This window comes from Nycticebus coucang, chromosome 10 (assembly GCF_027406575.1).
Source record: "Nycticebus coucang isolate mNycCou1 chromosome 10, mNycCou1.pri, whole genome shotgun sequence".
NCBI classification, from domain to species: Eukaryota; Metazoa; Chordata; class Mammalia; order Primates; family Lorisidae; genus Nycticebus; species Nycticebus coucang.
The window spans coordinates 75,615,736-75,635,586 of record NC_069789.1 but is presented as its reverse complement, the minus strand read 5'-3'; the positions used below and the strand labels follow the sequence as shown (position 1 = coordinate 75,635,586).

Below are 19,851 nucleotides of genomic sequence, written 5' to 3'. Positions count from 1 at the left end.
AATATGTTCCTAATTGCAATGCCCGGACAATGTGGGTGCCACAGTACAAATTGCAGTAATGTAATTCTACAGCTAGGAGGCAATCTGGTCAAAGAGCAAAATTATTCTCCCAGGTAACATATACAAGATAATGTACAGGATCTGGAAGGCGCAGTGTAGTTAATAATATTCCCCATGACACTTAAGACCTTGTTCATCATCATCTCCTAATTATATAAGTTATAACTATTTCTTAAGGAAATGTACCTTACAATCAACATGAGCCTTAGTTTTCTACTTGGTTTTTCTTTTAGTAGCTTTTAGTATATATGTTGTCGAAAGAAGTCTTTCTTTACACAAAGTCTCTTTCATTGTGAAAGTCATTAAAATCATAGTGTCGAATTAAAAATAATTATATTTTTATATAATTTTATATAAAAATGTATGTGGACCAGTGACTCTTTTAGTTAGAAATTGGGGAAATAATATGTTTTGGTTTGTAAGTATTCAAAGAAAAATGAAACATAATTATTCATTACTTATTTAGTATCAGATTCTTTTTTAAAAAATGATTTAAGGCTTTTTACAAAGAGGCATTATGAATAAATAAGAGAAAACTTAGTATCATTAAGGATGCAAAAGGAAGATAAGGAAGCAAGGTGGGATTGGCGGTGAGATTGGTTCATAGAATATGTCTTGATGTCCTAAACATGCTTGATATAGGGAGCAACTATATCTAGAAGGATGAAGTCAGTAGTGAGATTAGTATAAAAACGTATGTTGTCATATCCAGTATACTCAGTGTAGGTTGGCCACTTATTTGAAGAAGGGAAAGATTGACTATAAAATATACAGCACTTTTAAGATCAAAACAAACTCATAGGACAACAGTTTCTGAGAACAAGGATAAAGTTCTTAGTTGTCATAGACAAGTGGGTCATATAAGAATATATTAATATAATCAACATCTTTACATTGAAGGCAATGATAAGTTTATAAATTTTATATGAGTAGTATTACAGATCTCTTGCAAAGCAGAATTTAGTATGAACAATTTTATGCCAGATCTATTAGAAAATGAAAAACATTGGCGTTGTAAACTGTATTCCTATTATGCAAATATTTTTATATACTTCTAAAATATATTATTCCAGTGACAGACCTATCTAAATATTAATAATATTCCTTCTTTTAGATTCAGAAAAAGAGTTCCACATCCTCCCTCATCGAGTTTTCGTCCCCATTCCTGGATCCACTGTAATGTTATCTGATTATAAATTTGGTGATGAGTCAACTGAAGAAATCAGAGAGCATTTTATAGAGATGTTAGATCATACGATTCAAATAGAAGACTTGGAAATTGCAGAGGAAATAAATGCAGGTAATTATATGATGTTATTTAAGAACCTGATCAGACGACAGCCAGGATTACCTATGAGATGTCTAATTTAAACAGCATGCCTTTCAGTTTTCTTAAAACTAGTTCTATTTGACACTTTAGAATGTTAACTGAGGCATTTAATAGTCTTATCTTTTATTTTCTACATGTATAAATGTAAAAGTGTGTATTTTCCTGGAAAATTGTTGAAAATTTAAAAGATTTCAGGTTTTTTCAAACTTAGCAATTAGATCTTCATAAAACAAGTTCTGTCCTAAATAAGTGAAAACGTGAAGTTTCTTAAGGTATTTCTGTTAATATAAAAGAAAAAATTTCTCAAACTCATTATCTTAATTATTTGGTAAACTATCATGTCATAAAGCTTTTAAAAATACTATGTATATTAAACAATTTCTCCATTTTACTTGCCTTTTCAGATCTGCTTCATGTAATTAGGACACCTAAAGTGAAATGAGCAATTCTGAAAAATTAGATTAGTGGTATTTTTATAGAGCAGTGGTTCTTAACCCATGGGTCGCAACCCACAGGAACTGTATTAAAGGCTCGCGGCATTAGGAAAGTTGAGAACCACTGTTATAGAGCACAGATACTATCCAGTTGAATAGCCATCACTTTCACCTTTGACCGTAGACTTTAGAAGGCTGTTTTGTTTTTTTGCTTTGCTTTGTTTTTGTTTTTCATGAGTGCAGGATATAAAAACATGTCTATAAATAAACATGTAAGTACAAGGTAGTCTTCCTAAAACATTTTAAAATGTATGATAATAATTACTTGTAAATATCAAAAAGTGTTGAGTAAATAGCTATCATTCTTGAAACTTACTGTTTCATAGTAGAAAAATTTTAGGTTACCTTAGAATATGGGTGTTTATCAAATTGAATATAGCAGTCTTTTTAAGTCTTTTTTCTAATTTCTTAGTTATCCCTTTTTGTGTAGCTAATTTCTACCCCCTGCAGGAGGAAAGTAGTGTTTGATTCATAGTACACTTGAGATTATCGTGATCAGGTAAGTATTTGATTGGGAAATTTCAAATCTGTCAGTAAATTGTCTCATGTCATTTGGAGACCACCAGGTTCTAGTTTTCTCACAACTCTAAATTAGTATTCGTCATGACTTGGACCAGTAAGTTTAAAAGGCAAACAAAACAAAACTATTGTAAATTGCTCAGTACTTGGTGTTTTAGAAACAGCTATGTTTTATTTCCTTGAAAACTAATGTTTTTAAAGGTATAACTATAGCATATTCTGTAGCAGATAATATCTATTTTTTGAAAATAGACTGGTAAAAAAGTGTATTACTTTCCAAAATGTGTTTTCTCAGTTGAGTGCCTTCATTATCTCTACCAACCAAACCTAGAATCATGAAGGCAGGGATTTTTGTTTGTTCTGTTCATTTCTCTGTCACTAATGCATATCAATAGTTTTTTTCTATTTTGATAACCTGAATGAATTTTGTGATGTTGGTGAGATCCTTAGAGTTGACCTAATCCAACCTCTTTCTTATAGTATTGAAATTGATATCTTTGGCTTATGGATATTGAGATTCTATTCTTCCTTATTCTGAGTACCAGTCTGCCTCCTTGTCAACTATACTTTGTTCAATTATGTGGAGCAATAAAATATAAGTACTCCTTCCTCACTGAGACCATGCTTTAAATTTGAGGGCAACCATTATGTTTTAATTATTTCAAAGCCATATATTTTCACATATCTTTACCTGTTCTCTTCATTATAATTTCTAGACCACATTTTTTTCTTACCATCTTGTTTACTTTTCTCTAGTTTAGGAATTTTTAATGTAATGTCCAAAGTCCTTAGGGTCAAGCTGACTTAGAAATCCACAGACCACTGGAAATAATTGTATAAGCTGTTGAGCTGTTGCTCAGAAGCTAGGGCACCAGCCACATACACCGGAACTGGCAGGTTCTAACCCAACCTGGGCCTGCCAAAAACAATGACAACTGCCACCAAAAAAATAGCTGGGCGTTGTAGGAGGCACCTATAGTCCCAGCTACTTGGGAGGCTGAGGAAAGAGAATCACTTAAGCCCAAGAGTTTGAAGTTGCTGTGAGCTGTGAGCTGTGACATCACATCCCTCTACATAGTGAGATTCTGTCTCAAAAAAAAAAAAAAAGCTCTCTAGGGTCAGTCAGTGACCAAAAAAAAAAAAAAAATATGTTATACTGAATTGAACCTAATAACTCTAAAAATAATATTGGCTATTACTTGTATAGAACCTTCTACCTGCCAGGCACTGTTTTAAGAGCCTTACAAATACTAAATTATTTAATCCTTACAACAACCCTATGATGTAGGTGCTGTTATTAACCACATCTTTCAGATGAGAGAAGAAAGTCTCAGAAAAGTTAATTAACTTTTCTGGGGTTATGTAATGCTGGAGCTGGAATTTGGTCTTTGAAAGTTTGGTTCTAAATCTGTGCTTTTTTCCTAATGATTTTGTACCATAGTCTCTCTGTGGGATCTAACCAATGAAGACTGTAAGACTCATTTTCAGGGGTCTCCTTATTGTAGCCTGACATCCTTCATTCTATCCATTTAAACATTTTAAAGTGTAAATGGATGATGTTGTGTTATTTTTGATGAATTTTCTCTAGATTATGTCAGTGTAATTTACTCCTTGTTGAATGGAATCTTGGATCTGTGATATATGGTTTTTGTATTTTTCAAATTCTTCGTCACACTCTTAGTGCGTATCACATTGTTAAACTAAGAATGACTAACAGTAGCATGTATGTGTTACTTGTCCCATTCACAAGTTACTTTAAAATGTGATATCCAAGAGTATGAATAGAGACAGATTTCATTTAGATTGTTAAGACTGTCATCTGTCTTAAATATTTTTAACACATTTTGTGCTGTATTTTAAACATTAAGCATATAGATTAGTTTATATTTTATTTTGTGCTTTTTAAGTTATACTTTAAAACAATAACAGGTTAATATTCTTTATATGGCTAAGACTTTTTTAAAAACTTAAGAAGCTTCTACCACTGTAATTTATTCCTTTTTTTTTTTTGAGATAGAGTCTCACTTTGTTGCCCCTGGCTAGTGTGCCTTGGCCTTAACCTAGCTCACGACAAGCAAACTCAAACTGCTGGGTTCAAACAATCCTTTTGCCTCAGCCTCCTGTCTAGCTGGGACTATAGACAGCTGTCATAATGCCCGGCTAATTTTTCTGTTTTTAGTAGAGATGGAATTTCACTCTTGCTCAGGCTGATCCTGAACTCCTGAGCTCAAGCAGGCCTTCCATTTTGGCCTCTCAAAGTGAGTCACAGGCGTGAGTCTCCAAGCCTGGCCCACTGTAATATATTCTTAAGAGGTAACTATAGCTGTCTTGCATGAGAGCCTCCCCAGAGCAAAACTAAAACTCAATAAAGTCAAATGCTTATAAAACTCTCTCTCTCTCTCTCTCTCTCTCTCTATATATATATATATATATTTCAGCAAACTTTTTTTTCTCCAAAATTCACCAGGGAAGGGGCTGTGCCTCTCCTGTTCACATTGCAGTTCTAGCACTTTACTAAAAGCTTAACATTAGCACATTAAGTTTTTAGTAAAATTTTATCATTACTGATTTTGTCTGACATAGGGATTCGGTCCAAAGAGTAACAAAATGCAGATCCTCTGTTCAAGGAGCTAAGTAGAATTTTTAAAAAAATGTCTTTGTAGATGCTAACTTGTCATTAACTTTGATGAACTCAGACTGTGTCAACACTTCCTTACCTGTTAGTTCCCTATTCTGTGCTATTCTTTTAACAGGTATTACTTTACATACTTAAAATATTTTAAATCATTTGCATTTTTTAATTTTTTTCCTTGCTTTTGGTAACTGAAAGCAAATCATATTTAATGTTTTTTTTCCACATTAGACTGTAAGATCTTTGAGAGTCAATATTTCTTTATCTGAGTTTTCTGCCTAAAACACAATAGGTTCTCATAAGTGTCTATTAATAAATTAATACAGATTAATAAATACTGAATAAACCACTTTTAGAAAATCTTTAGAACATCCTTTTCATGCTTATTTTGTGCTTATGAAAAATTACAAGTTTATGCCTAGCCAGGTTTTTACGGTTTGTGTAGTGCACTGTACTGAACATGATGAGGGTTAGGGTTACGGTTTAAAAAAGGATGTAAGAGTCATAGCTCTATGGCTCAATAGTTCAGAACATCTTAAGGGGTATGGAACATTTAAAAGACATGAAATTATGTCTTTTCTATGAAGATATGTACCACTCATTATTGTCCCAGAAATGTTAATTTCGTTGGCAGCATTTAGTATGCCTATCAGATATTTATTATGCATTGGTTTTATGTAAGGAATAACTAATTTCTTCCCTGATTTGAAAGATAGAATATGTGTATATTATTAATTATACAGAGAATGTAGTAAGGTCTGAAGAGTACCTAAAAACGTAATGAAAATTAATGATAATGATTATAATGAACATGAGCATCTGACAATGTTTTGGTCAATAATTCAATCAGAAAAAATCTCTTAATTATAAGTATAAGCAATAACTTATAATTTACAGTAACAGTTTGGTATTAGTATATTAAAATTTTATAGTAGTAACTTTTCCCTTTTTTCATCGTTATTATGGGTTGAATATCTTTACTTTGAAAATCCAAAATCTGAAACTTTTTGGGCACTCAAAGGAAATCTTCTTTGGAACATTTTGGATTTTAGATTTTGAGATTAACGATGCTTATCTGATGTACTGCAAGTATTTCAAAATGTGAAAATGTCTGAAATCTCAAACACATTCACTCCCAAGCATTTTATATGCTCAGCTTGTATACTGAGCTGAAGATATACTCAATAGTACACTCAATATCCATTTTTATATTTTACTTCAGTTGAAAAGTCAATGAAAGCATATACCAGTTTTAAAAATTGATGCTGTGTAACATATAGTACATAATCTCAATTATATTAAAAGTCCCATAGTTTAATTGGCAAATAAGTGAAAGATTTCTTTTTAGCCTCAAAAGAATATACTTGTTATCCATTATTATCATATAGGAATGCTATTCCTTAATGAATTTTTTAATCATTTACATGTATACAAAAAGTATTTTAACCCTGTTTCTCAACTTTCTCTGACTAAGCATCATTAGCCTTGTTTGTACCTTGTTATATATTAGCATAAAACAATAAATATGAACTACATTAGAATAATTTTGAAATCATGGATACACATGTTAATCCATATGTCTGTTTTTGTGGAGTTTAATTTTCATAAACTTTAAATATTGGAACTTAGTTATATATTTCACACTATTTTTAAATTATTTATTATTTCTATTTTTCTTTTTATGCTGGCAGTCTAATACAGAGGTGGATCAACTGAGTAGGAAGAATTTAACAAAGGAAACAAAATAGCAATTTGAAAAGTTTAGGTGTGTATACTAAGATGTATGCTGTATCAAATTCATAGTTTCTATATGGTAATACATATTTTTCTTTTTTTTTTTAATTTGGCCGGGGCTGGGTTTGAACCCACCACCTCCGACATATGGGACCGGCGCCCTACCCGCTGAGCCACAGGCGCCGCCCTACATATTTTTCTAATACTGTGTAATGTATTGAAGCTGTTACTCCAGTATGGTAGGTGTGATTCGTGAAGAACTCTGCCCTGTTTTTGAAATTTACATGAATCTCAACTGAGTGATTGAGTAGTATTTATTTATTGCCTGCTATGTGTTAGGCATTAGGATTCTGGAGATAAAATATATAGTCCTGACTCTCAGAAAGCTGACAATACAGTGGGAAATACATGTGATAAGGTCTATGCTAGAAGAATGAACAGAGAATTATCAGAACACTTACCAGAGGTACTGTCTCATGGGATTCAAGGAAAGCTTCTCAGAGGTGACATTTGAATTGATTTAGAAGGTTAAATACAAGTAGAAGTAACTCTAGGCATTTTAGGACTCTAGGCATTTGTTTGGAATTATATTAGTTGTACTTCATTAAATATTTGTTGAGTTAGAAGAATAATTTAATGATTTTGTGTATTTTTAGCAGAGAACACATTCCCAAGTAATGGACTACGGTAAAATCATAAATTTTATTAGAAAAATTAAGCACTTTTATATAAAAATTCTTTGGTTTAGCATTATGTTTACTTATTTATTCCTTTATTCAAAGGTGTTTGATGCTATAATTTTACCAAGATAATATTTTTGCTTAAATCCAGGTCTGCCACTTATAAACTCAATAGCTTTAAACAAATCCCCTTAGAGTCCCAGATTCTCTTGAGGTTGATGTGAGAATTTCATAAAAATGTATTTTTATGAATATATGAATATGAAATTTATATAAAAGTAATTGCAATTACTTTCTTTTTTTTTGAGACAGTCTCACTATGTCATCCTCGGTAGAGGGCTGTGGCCTCACAGCTCACAGCAACCTCAAACATTTAGGCTTAAGTGATTCTCTTGCCTCAGCCTCCCAAGTAGTTGGGACTACAGATGCCCCCCATAATGCCTGGTTATTTTTTGTTGCAGTTATCATTGTTGTTTTGCTGGCCCAGGCTGGGTTCAAACCCACCAGCCTTGGTGCATGTGGCTGGTGCCGTGCTACGGGCACCACACCTGCAATAAAACAAGAAAAGTATATAACTGGAAAGATATATAACTTAAAGATGGTTTTATTAGACTTTTAAATAACCTTTATAATGAAAAATATGCATATTAAAGTGTGAAAATAATGTTTTATAACATGCATAGATTTTCCTAAATATTTCAAATTAGAGTTTCCATATAAACCCTAAAAAGTGGAGTTCAAGTATTCAAATTGAAAAACTGAAATCACTTAGAGTGGACCATTCACTGTCCTGGGTTTTCAGAAACATCATCTTGGAGGGTGATTTGCCCTATTTGGCAGATAACTGAGGTTCAGAGAAGTGAAGGTCACCCAGCTGGTGAGTGTTGGAACTGGCTCAGGTGAATCTGGTTCTAAACCTCTAAACCCTATGACACAGAAGTGGCCAGATCAGCATGGACAGGGAGGAAGCAAATGGGAAAGTGCTAAAAGCTAGTGACCTCCTTGAAGGAAAGGAATATTTGTACAATCTCCAGTTCTTCCTTCCCTGTTGTCAGGCAACATCGCAGTGCTTTCCTGAGTCAATCCTTTCACAGAATGATTAGTCTGCCTCTGAAAAATGAAACACCACTGTTTGCTGCTGTGTCTAGGACTTTGTGAGACTTTCTTTTGCCAAGTGGTTAAAAAAAGCCTAGAGCTCTGGAAGTATCCTCTGAAGCTCTCATATGCCCTGATGGAGAGGGGAATGGTAGGCTACTGTGGGGAGGGACGGATTGGCCTCAGACCATCTACCCAAACCCAGTGTCCCGATTCTTCTCTGTGAGGAATAGCATCTGATAATTCCATGGCTCTCTCTGGCTCGTGGCCTTCTCTTCGAAAGACTGCATGGTTTCAATTCAGTTGCATATAGATCTGTGTGTAGATCTGTACAGTGATAACATTCCTTCGTGCTAAGTCAGTCCAAGATAACTAACCTGTTTCCAAGATCTAATTTTATACGTGGGAATCTTGCCTTACCCTGATTTCCAGACCCATAGGCAAGCTTGGCAGGTTGTGGCTGGGGGAGGCCCTGTGCTTTCCCTGGTGCCCTGAGCGACAGGCCTCTTCCTCCCCCTCCCTGGTGTGGCAGAAGCACCTGTTCTGCCACAGGAGGCACTGCCTTCTGCAGGCAGAGCTCAGTCTCCTGCATGGGGAAGCTCCTTGTGATACAAGGGCCCTTGAAAATTATAAAACCCATCTTTATTTGCCAATAAATAAGATAAATAAAATGCACCCTTCTAAAAAAAAAAAAAAAAAGAAACCACAAGTTAATGCTGATGCCAATCCTGACACAACGAGGTCCGTGCTAGTCCTTCCTTTCCTCCAGCTGCGAGTCCTGCCTTTGGCCATCATCAGCCTGCGGCTGTCCTTGTCAGTGCACCGTCCACCTCCATGTCCCTGGCTCAACCTTGGGGGTTTACCCAATATCAATTTAAAAATACTTAAAATAAAATTTTCTGTTCCACTTGGGAGACTTCACAGAATTTTATTTTCCTGTTCTGAACATGGACAGATTTTTTTCTTGTCATTGTGTCCTAAACAACAAGACATAACGAGTATACACATAGAATTTACATTGTATTGTGAGTGATCTAGGGATGATTTAAGGCTACTCCGAGGATGTGCGTAGGTTATATGCAAACACTATGCCATTTTATTTTTTTAGAGATCTTCAATTGCACCATCTCATATTTTTTTTCCTTTTTTTATTGTTTGGGATTCATTGAGGGTACAGAGAATTAGGTTACACTGATTGCATTTGTTAGATAAAGTCCCTCTTATACATAAAAAAATAAAAAAAAAGAAAAACTGAAATCAGTTACTGTACATTTAGAAGCATTAGACTGGTTATAAATATTTGGCTTTATTTTCTAAATATTTGACACTACAGATTTAATCTGACGATCCAAAATGCTCTAAAATCTGAAACTTTGAACGTCAACATGTCGCTTAAAGGAAATGCTCTTTGGAGCGTTTCAGATTTTGGATTTCTGATTTAGGAATGCTCATTCAAGTAAGGATAATTCATATATTCAAAATTCCAGAAAAATCTGAAATCTGTAACACTTTTGGTCCCAAGCATTTTGAATAAGGTATACTCAACTTGTATTATTTGCTCAATTATTATTTAATTACTTTTCTATGATATAGTTGCCAAGTAGTTGCTATGTTTAAAATACATATTTTTCCAAGTAAGTATCTTAAAATAACATACTTTTAGATGACTTAAGGGATGAAGAACAACTTGTTTGTCAAAATGACTCACTTAAGGTGAGGGATAGCCATGGCTTTAAAATTTCTTAGATGTGTTAGTCATCTCCTAGTAGACTTTAACTTAATAAATCAGATGTAATTTATCCAAAGTATCAGCTAAAAAAAATTTTCAGGCATATCTTTAACATGTGGTGAAACTAATCTTTGCCAATTCTGTGTTAATATCAGAGCTGAAATTAATTTTTGTTATTTAGTTAAACATCGATAATGAATTATATGGGGAAATGAGTAACACAGAAGATGTAATTTTATGGCTAAGTTGCTATCCTTAATTTAGGATTTAGGGATAGAAAAGGAGACAACTAAACAATTCAAGTCCTAACATTTCATTTTAAGCTTCTAACTAGTCCTGCCTACCTATCAGTATCTTGGAATGAAATCTGAGCACATCTACAACTTTGCATGCATTCACCAGGACCCTTGTTTTCTCTTTTGTTGACAGGTGCTCAAGGTTACTGTCTTACATGATTAATTTGGAATTTGTATGAATTTAAAATTACATGGTTTTAGGGATTGGTTTTCCTGTTGAATTATGTTATTTGCATTTAGATTTCATATAATATATTGAAATATTGGTGAAGTGACATAATGTCTGAGATTGGAGTTAAATTCTCGTAGCCTCCACCATAAACAAATAAATAAATTATTGTGATAAGTCGTTATTCATCCTCGAAAAACATTCTGCTTTGTTAAAATTATCTCAAATTTGTATCAAATCACATGATTTTGTATGACAGATTTAAAAATGGAAAGAAAAGCAGTGGAATGTCTTTTATAGAAATAAATTACTGGGCAGCGCCTGTGGCTGAAGGAGTGGGGCGCAGGTCCCGTATACCAGAGGTGGTGGGTTCAAACCTGGCCCTGGCTAAAAACTGCAAAAAACAAACAAACAAAAAAAAGAAAAGAAATAAATTACTTTTGACTTACAAGAGCATGATCCTCATATGTGGCAATTCAGTATTAAATGTGTAAGTAATACATAAGAAAAAACAATTTTGTGTGCTTTGTATTCAAATATTCAAGTAAAGGAGTTCCTATAGCAAATAGGTATGATGAATATTGTATTATTTTTATCTGAAATAGGATTCTATTGGCTCAAATATGAAAGAAAAACTTTTTAGAAGGTGTACTAGCTAGTAGAAGAGACAATCTTTTTGTTCATTTTTTTAAACATAAATAAAATTATATTGTCCATTCAACTTTTAGAGCAAGAGACTAAAGTTGAAAGAAATTTTAATTTAGTGGGTTAATCTAAGGTATTATAGCTCCTGAGAAAACTCTATAATATAAACAGTTGAAATAGAGAAGACTACTGGATGTTTCTAAAAATGCTTCATAAGAAATTGTTGTCTTTTTGACTGATTCGATGTAAGAGTAGAAGAAAAGAAGGTTTTTTTGTTTGTTCTTAAAGTACTTTATTTATATGCTTAAAAAGAAAAAGAATGATGGTGTCCTCTATTCTAATGAAATAGCTACTAGTGATTATTATTGAAAATAACAGTAAACTTTTCTTTATGGGAAATTAATAAGTAGTTAATCTTTGTCTTCTTTTTTCACTTATTTTGGTATCATAGATTTTTATTTCATTATGTTCATATGTCATCCTTATGAGCCTGAGCTAGTATGTTGGGGTATATAGATGTCTACAGGAACATTTTAAATTCAAATAATAGGCTACTTTACTTTAATTTTAACAGTAATACTTCTCTTTCATCCTGCAGTTCTCGTCTCTTAGTTCTCCCCTCTTTTTTTGTAATTAATGGGATAAGTCTGATATAGTTGCTTTCATTTGCAGCTCTCGAGAGTTCTATAGAGCACACTCTACTCCACCTCTGGGTGGTGGGGAAGAGAGGAGGTGTGTCGCTTCAGGAGCTCTCTGTCCGTGCTTCAACCTGAGTAGTACTGCTTTTCATCTATTTACGTACTTGAGATTTTCTTTCAGACTCTATTTATTTTCTTAAACACTAGAAAAAAATATTAAAAACCACTGGCCTGTGTGATCTGTAGGGATGTTAACAGTTCAGACATGTTCATTAAATTCTGGTAGGCCAACCTAAGTAAATTGCTGTCGGCATAATGAAGTAGAGAGAGAACTTGTAACTTGTGTTCACTCCTGAGGTTACTGTCCATGAGCCTTAAATGTGCACTTAACCTCCCAGGTTTTGTTTTTCATCCGTAAAATGGGATAACGTCCTTATCTTGCTTAATATTCAGAGTTTTCTAAGATAAAAATTCTAATCATGTTTTGCTTGTGTCTTTGAATATTTCAAATTTCAAGTTAGATTAAGAGTAAGCAGAATTTTTTGTATGAGACCAAATAACAAATATTTTGGGCTTCGTCAGCCACATAAGGTCTCTTTCACATATTCTTTTTTTATACACTTTAAAAGTTTAAAAATCCTGTAGCTCAAAGCTATAAAAAAAAAAAACAGGTCTTGGGCGTGGGTTGCAGTTTGTTAATCCATGGTTTTATTGTTAATATCGACTTAAATTATTAATTGCTAAAACCACCAATAAGAATAATATAATTTAGTCTCAGTTAATATTGAAATGTATCCTTTTACTGTCTGGTTTGATTTTTGGTATCAATTTTATCTCTACTATTATATAATAAACAAATTATAATTTGTGAGAGTCATCTAGACGTGGCTCTGTGTCAGTGATAAAGCTACATGAAGTGTTTTGAAAACTATGTCAGTTTAACATATATTCCATTCAATTTAATTCACTTTCATTTGATAAGGAGCAAATTCATTATATTATTCAAAAGGCATATGGAGGGTGGCACCTGTGATCCAACAGAGTAGGGTGCTGGCCCCATATGCTGGAGGTGGCGGGTTCAAACCCAGCCCCAGCCAAAAAACTGCAAAAAAAAAAAAAAAAATGGAAGGAAAATGGTTTTGATTTTGTATTTATTTATAATGTTCTTTAAAACTTTTAAAAATAATTCTGATTTTTTGTAGAATTTATTATTATTATCCTCTTGCAGCTTATATGAGCTCCTCTGTGAATAGTCAAGCTTCATTGGACAACACAGATGATGAACAACCAGAGCAATCAATTAAAACCACAATAGCGTTGAAGATTCAGCAAAACATAGGTATTTTGCTTCTTCTATAACATTGAAAAGATAATTTTTGGATTTGAGTTTTCTTGTTACTTTAAAATTATCTTCATTTCATTTTGCTTTCTTAAAGTGCTAGATTAAGTCAGTATTTGTTGGATATTATAGAATATGTCAAGCCCTAGAGATAGAAAGATTTATAATAATTTGTTATTTTCTAAGTGCCCTAAGGGATGATATATCCTATTTTTTTTTTTTTGTATTTTTTAGAAGAAAAACATGTAGTTTCAAAAATATGTTAGTGTAGAAGGACTGTTTTCCAAACATTCCTAGAATTACCATTGCAAGAGATTTTGATGGGTGTTCAATGGAAAAAAGTCAAATTTAAGTCTGGAAATTTATAATGCAATTTTGTATTTTATAGGCTCCAAGAAGTGCAAACATCACTCGAACATTTTTTCAGAGTTTTTAAACAAAGAACATGTAGACTGTTCAATGGACTGACAATTTAAGAAATGTTAAACATTAAGACTTTTCACTGAGCCTAGCTACTCGGTAGGCTGAGGCAAGAGAATCACCTAAGCCCAGGAATTGGAGGTTGCTGTGAGCTGTGACACCATGGCACTCTACCGAGGGCGACAAAGTGAGACTCTTTCTCCAAAAAAAGACTTTGCACTGAGAATTGTGAGCTAGAAGATGTAGCTGTAGTTCTTGTCAGTCATTAGATTAATTTGTATTTGTGTACGTGTGTATGTGTGTTTATGTCTGGGCTACTCTGTTTAGTTTCTGAGACAACTTGCATGTCGATACAACTATATATAGCATCTGTTTAAGGAATTTTAGGTTTTCTCTTAGGTATGTCTGAGAGTACACATGTGTGTAAGAGAGACACTTTGTCCAACATTTGCAATAGAAATAATCAACTTCTGTAATTTTCTCTAAGATTTGGCTGGGTTTTAGTACATACTTGTGTGCGTGTGTGTGTGTGTGTGTGTGTGTGTGTGTGTGTCTGTGATAGCATATGTGTATGTGTGTATGTGTGCATTGTTGTTTTGACCCATCCAGCACCCACATTTCCAAACCTAGGATTAGGTAAGCCTTTCTCTTACTCATTCCATTTTCATTTGTTTTGTGTTTGTTTTACTTACAGGTATGATTGCAGCATTTGCAGTTACAGTCCTTGCTGCGGCTATCTCCTTCCACTACTTCAGTGATTAGGGTGAGGCACAAAGACCTTCCTGATTATCCAGAGAATACTGATAAAAATATAAACAATCCATTTGTATTTAAGATAGAAGCCACCAAATCTGCTGCCTAATACCAATTAGGTATGTGTTCTGACTAAAAGGAAATCACCAGCTACCTTGGTTAGCCTGTTTATATTATAGGTGACCCAGGTTTCCAAAAATAAAGGTGTGCATCTGGAGGGAAACAGCATGTAACAAATCATTATTATCTATTTCTAAAAGGCTCAAAATGATGGGATATTATTTATCACATATATTAGTCCTACTAGTCTGGATCACACATTAATCAGGACATTAAATTCTGAACAGTCAAGTGTTGACTCAATATCTTAAAAATAAAGGATTAGGAGAAATTTGTACCAAGTGGGACAACCTTGTGGTTAGTTCATCTTCTTGAACTTTTCTAATATGCACTCATTTCCAATAAACTGTATGCTATTGTTCTAATCAAGGAGTAGGAAACCTTTCTTGAGAGGTTTGAGTCATTGAAGAATGACATAAATTATGTGCTTTCTCAGGTTCTAAGTATATCATAATAGTTTTAATATATTTAATATATAAAATAAGACTTTCTCTTTCAGCAGTATGTTAGACTAGAAATTGAAAGCAACTAGAACCTGAATAAAATCTACTTTAAATAGGCTCAAAGGAAGTATGAGAAATCTTCAAGACCCACCCATCTATCTTTCCTCCTCCACAAAAATGAATATGTTTTATGTTAGCAATCATGAATACTATATTAAGTATAGAAAAGGACTATTGTTGCCAGTATGGCAAATACCAATAGCAACATGCCAAATGCAGTTTGCCTCAAATCAGAAACAAGGAAAGACCCGAAACTGAGATGCTGTTCTAGAAAGGACAGTTTAAAAAGGTTAAATGGCCCTCAGTTTGTAGTACTCTAGCTCCTGGCAGAAGCAAGGGCAAACATTCCTACTTTAGGTCTACGATTCAGATAGATTATGGTCAAGTAGTAGTATTTTCACAATCACCAGGCATAAGTTGAAACTAGTGAGCATGAGAAAGAACCTATAGAAAAAATAAACATCGAATTCATTTCCCCAAATCTCATTACCAACATAAGAAATGAAGGATGGAACCACAGGCAGATCTGAAAAAGAGACAACTTAGAACTGAGATGTACATTTATTGAAATATGAAAAAAAACTTTCAGACATTGAATATTAGAATCAGGCGAAGAGACAAGTGAGCTGGCAGCTACATTTAAGTCATGACCCACTGAGCAGGCAAGAAACAAGGAGTTAAAAATTATTAGAATTTATTTGTTAATAAAAACAAATACAAAGATCAGGAGGAGAAAATGGAGAGAGGCAATATTTGAAGAGATAACAGAACTTTCTACATTTATTGGAAACACGTGAATTCATAATTTCAGGAAGCACAACATATCTCCCAAACTGACCCAAGAGAGGGAAAAAAATCATCATTATAAAGGCAAGACAGATGCTTAGCAGACTTCCCAACTGCAACCATACCGAAAGATGATAGAATAATATAGAACAATATCTTCAGAATTTTGAGAAAGAAAAATCGATTGTCAGAATCTACACCAAACAAAACTGAAATAAATACACGTTCCGATGAAAAATGAATTTTACGTCAGCCAACCTTCATTAAGGAAACTGCAAAAGGATGATCTTCAAGAAGGAAAATGATTCCCAAAGGATGATCTGAAACCGAAGACGTAATGAACAAATAAAGTAATAAATAATTGCAAATTTAAAATGTTGTTTGCATAAAACAATCATGATCAAGAAATGTTTTTAAGGAATTGTAACCAAATGTAAAATTAAATAAACTTCTTATACAACATTAATAATGTGGAATTGTAAAATAAGGTTCTAACTAAAAAACCAGATAGTAGCTTATAAGGTGGGAAATGGTTGATTAAAGTGTTCTGTGGCATTTTTATTCAGAAAACTGGTTAAGATACTGTTTAACTTTAAAATTAATTGTGTTAAATATCTATAGTCATATTTCAAGGGTAACTGCTAAATTAATAGGGGATTAATCATTCCAAAGCAAAAGAAGTTTAAAATATAGACTAGGAAGGCAATAATTCAATATAAATAAAGAAATTTGGGAGGTGGGGCAAGGTTAGAAAGTAAGATGATAGTACCAAGTACAATGATAATTAAATGTGAGTAGATTGAATTACCCAATTAAATGACAAATTGATCAGGTTTTTTTTTTTAAATCCTAACTATAGGGCTTGGCGCCCGTAGCACAGTGGTTATGGTGTCAGCCACACACACTGAGGGTTTGAACCCGGCCCGAGCCAGCTAAAAACAACGACAACTGCAACAAAAAATAGCCGGGCGTTGTGGTGGGCGCCTGTGGTCCCAGCTGCTTGGGAGGCTGAGACAAGAGAATCGCCTAAGCCCAACAGTTTGAGGTTGCTGTGAGCTGTGATGCCACGGCACTGTACCGAGGGCGACAGCTTGAGACTATGTCTCCAAAAAAAAAAATCCTAATTATAGCTGTTTAAAAGAAAAACATCTAAAACATAAGACATCAGGAGATTGAAAGTAAAAAAGTTAAACAATGCATTAGCTAAATACCAAAAAAAAACTTGTTTAGCTTTAGTGATATTAATCAAAATTAGACTTTATGATATTTTGAAGATGGAGAAAGCCATTAAAAATAGTAACAGGGTCAATTTACTAGGAATATATAATAATTTTAAATTTTTATATATCTTATGAAATGGCTTCAAAATGTACAAACTGTGTGGATCTGAAGCCACAAATTGAACAATTGTGGAAAATTTCAACAGTTCTCACTTAATTGATACAGGCAGGCCCCAAGTTACAAACATCTGACTGATGTCTGACTCACACTTATGGAGGCTATTACAGATGATAGACAAATGTACCTGTTCCACCTAGAAATTCAACATAGGAACAAACTTACAGAACCTCCCTCATCCATAACCCAGGGGCTGCCTGTAAATCAAGCAAAGAATGAGTGAAGACATTTAAATAATGCAATAACAATGTGATTTAATGGACATATTTAGAAAAATATATTTAACAACTGTTTTTCTTAAGTATTATATATTAGCAAAAATTGAACATGTGCTAGAGTAAATCACAATAAATTTCAAATAATTGGCTTTAAATAGATAACCAGAAACAAGTATAGGTAAATAATAAAGGTTAAATTTTTTTTTTTTTTTTCCTTTTTTTTTTTTTTTTGGCCGGGGCTGGGCTTGAACCCGCCACCTCCGGCATATGGGACTGGCGCCCTACACGTTGAGCCACAGGCGCCGCCCAAGGTTAAATTTTTTAAAAATACAATTACAAATTTAAAAAATGTTTTAAAATGAAACAAGGAAACAAATCCTTATTAATAGAGCCTAATTATAAGTAAGGCATTTTTAAAAATTGGGTGATGCAGTGGAAACAGCACTTTGAAGGTAAATGACTTTAAATGCTTGAATAAGGAAAAAAAATTAAATATGTTAAATTTTAAGTTAAAATAACAGAATATGGAAGACCTAATTTAACTTTTTTTAAGTTAAAAAAACAGAATGTGGAAGCAATGAAGTACAGGCAAGGGAGTCACAACAAACTCTTAAGAATAGACGATGAAGGAATAATTTCCAGCTTATTGCATGGGGTTGGTGTAACTTGATACTAAAGTCAGACACATTCAGTAAGAGAAGAAAACTTATTAACAAACATAAATGTCAAAAGCACCGTTAATAAACTGAATTTAACATGTGAAAAGGCAGTGCATCATGACTAAATTGTGTACATTAAAAGTCAGAAGCACAACAGGGATGCTTCTACTGTTCTGTAGAAAAATGAGCAAAAAGACAGAAACTAGGTATTTTAAAAGGGTATGACTAGACACATGAAAAATATGTTTAACCTCATAAGTGATTGAGAACATAATGAATAGCATTTTACACAAGATTGAAAACTTAAGAAATAAGATAGAACCGATGAAGACGGTGTGCACTGAGAAGACACCTTGTAACACTGCAGGTAGGATTTCTAGCTGATACTCTCTTCAGAAAGGAATTTGGCACTGCCTCACAGAGTTATATATTCACATACCCTAACCATTTTACATCTGCATATATACCTTAGAGAAATTCTTGTGCACATACACCTCCAGAGTACGCATGTAATAATGCTCATGGCAGCCCTGTTTGCAACCAATTAATTTTCCATTGACATAATAAAATACAAAGGTCTGACAATGAAGTTTGCAAATGCATGATAGAAAAAGTACACAGCTGAATATCACTATGGTTACTTCAAAGTGCTTTTCAAAGCAGTTTGGAACTCTATTTTTTTTTTTTTTTTCTGGAATGACCGACCATCAGAGCTGTCCTTGTACGGCACACAAAAACGTGCAACATTAATAATGAATGCCACTTAGCAAGATATCACCACATGTCGACAAACACAGAGGCGAGACACTGACATGCCGAAGTTATGAAATCTTAGGAAGTTGTATAGTGCTGCCAACGTAAGACCACAGTAGTGAGTTCGTGAACTTAATTATCAGATCTTGTACTGTGACAGCTCTGATGGTCATTCCAGAAAAGGAGTTCCAAAATTACCTTGAAGGGTGAACTAGGTGCTGATATCAGTGCATAGCATCCCAAGGGGCATAGTACAAAGGTGACTGTAGTGATAATGTTCAACACTGAGGTACATAGCTCCTTTTCTAGGAGGAGTTCATAAACTTAATTATCAGGCCTCGTATAAATTGTAGGTTTTGTAAATTTTATTTAGTAAGGAGAACAACCACAACAACCTAGAGGAATCTTAGAAATATAACAAAGTCTCAGAAGTGTACATACAGTGTGATGACAGCTTTTATAAAGTAGAAAACAAATCTAAATTGTATTATGTAGGAATACATAAATGTGATAAAACTTTACAAGTAGTGATGAATGATTCAGCATAGTGTTTTATTATCTCAGTGGGAATGATGTCAGGACAGGGAGGCAAAATGTAACATGAATACATGAAACATTTTTGGTTTTCTATTAAAAATCATTTCCAAATTTAATTGGCTCAAATCATCAACTGTTTTCACTTTTCTCATAATTCTGTGAATTGACAGGAATCAGCTGGGTTGTTCTGCTTCACATAATGATGGCTGGAGCTGCAATTGCCTAGGGACTTTTATTGTGCTTGAAACATCCAAAACAGCTCATTCACAAGGTTGGTAGTTAACGGTGGCTGTCAGCTGGGAACTCAGCTACCACACTTCAATTATGTGGTATCTTCATGCGGT

At 33.7% G+C, this 19,851-nt stretch overlaps 1 protein-coding gene across 3 annotated transcripts in view; it reads left to right on the top strand.

Moving 5' to 3' along the window:
• The window catches only part of ODR4 (odr-4 GPCR localization factor homolog), a 45,541-nt gene extending 25,997 nt beyond the window's left edge, over positions 1-19,544 (top strand). Inside the window, exons 11-14 of one of the 3 annotated variants that reach the window (XR_008382963.1) lie at positions 1,175-1,360; positions 13,250-13,360; positions 14,475-17,749; positions 17,870-19,544. Coding sequence is in view for 1 of the 3 variants with exons in the window: in XM_053604395.1 (XP_053460370.1) it covers positions 1,175-1,360; positions 13,250-13,360; positions 14,475-14,542 (365 nt within the window). In the remaining 2 variants the exon portion in view is untranslated. Of the gene's footprint in view, positions 1-1,174; positions 1,361-13,249; positions 13,361-14,474; positions 17,750-17,869 lie in introns of those variants that run through there. The other 2 variants (XR_008382962.1, XM_053604395.1) reach the window with 2 other exon arrangements.
• Positions 19,545-19,851: the final 307 nt, after the last annotated feature.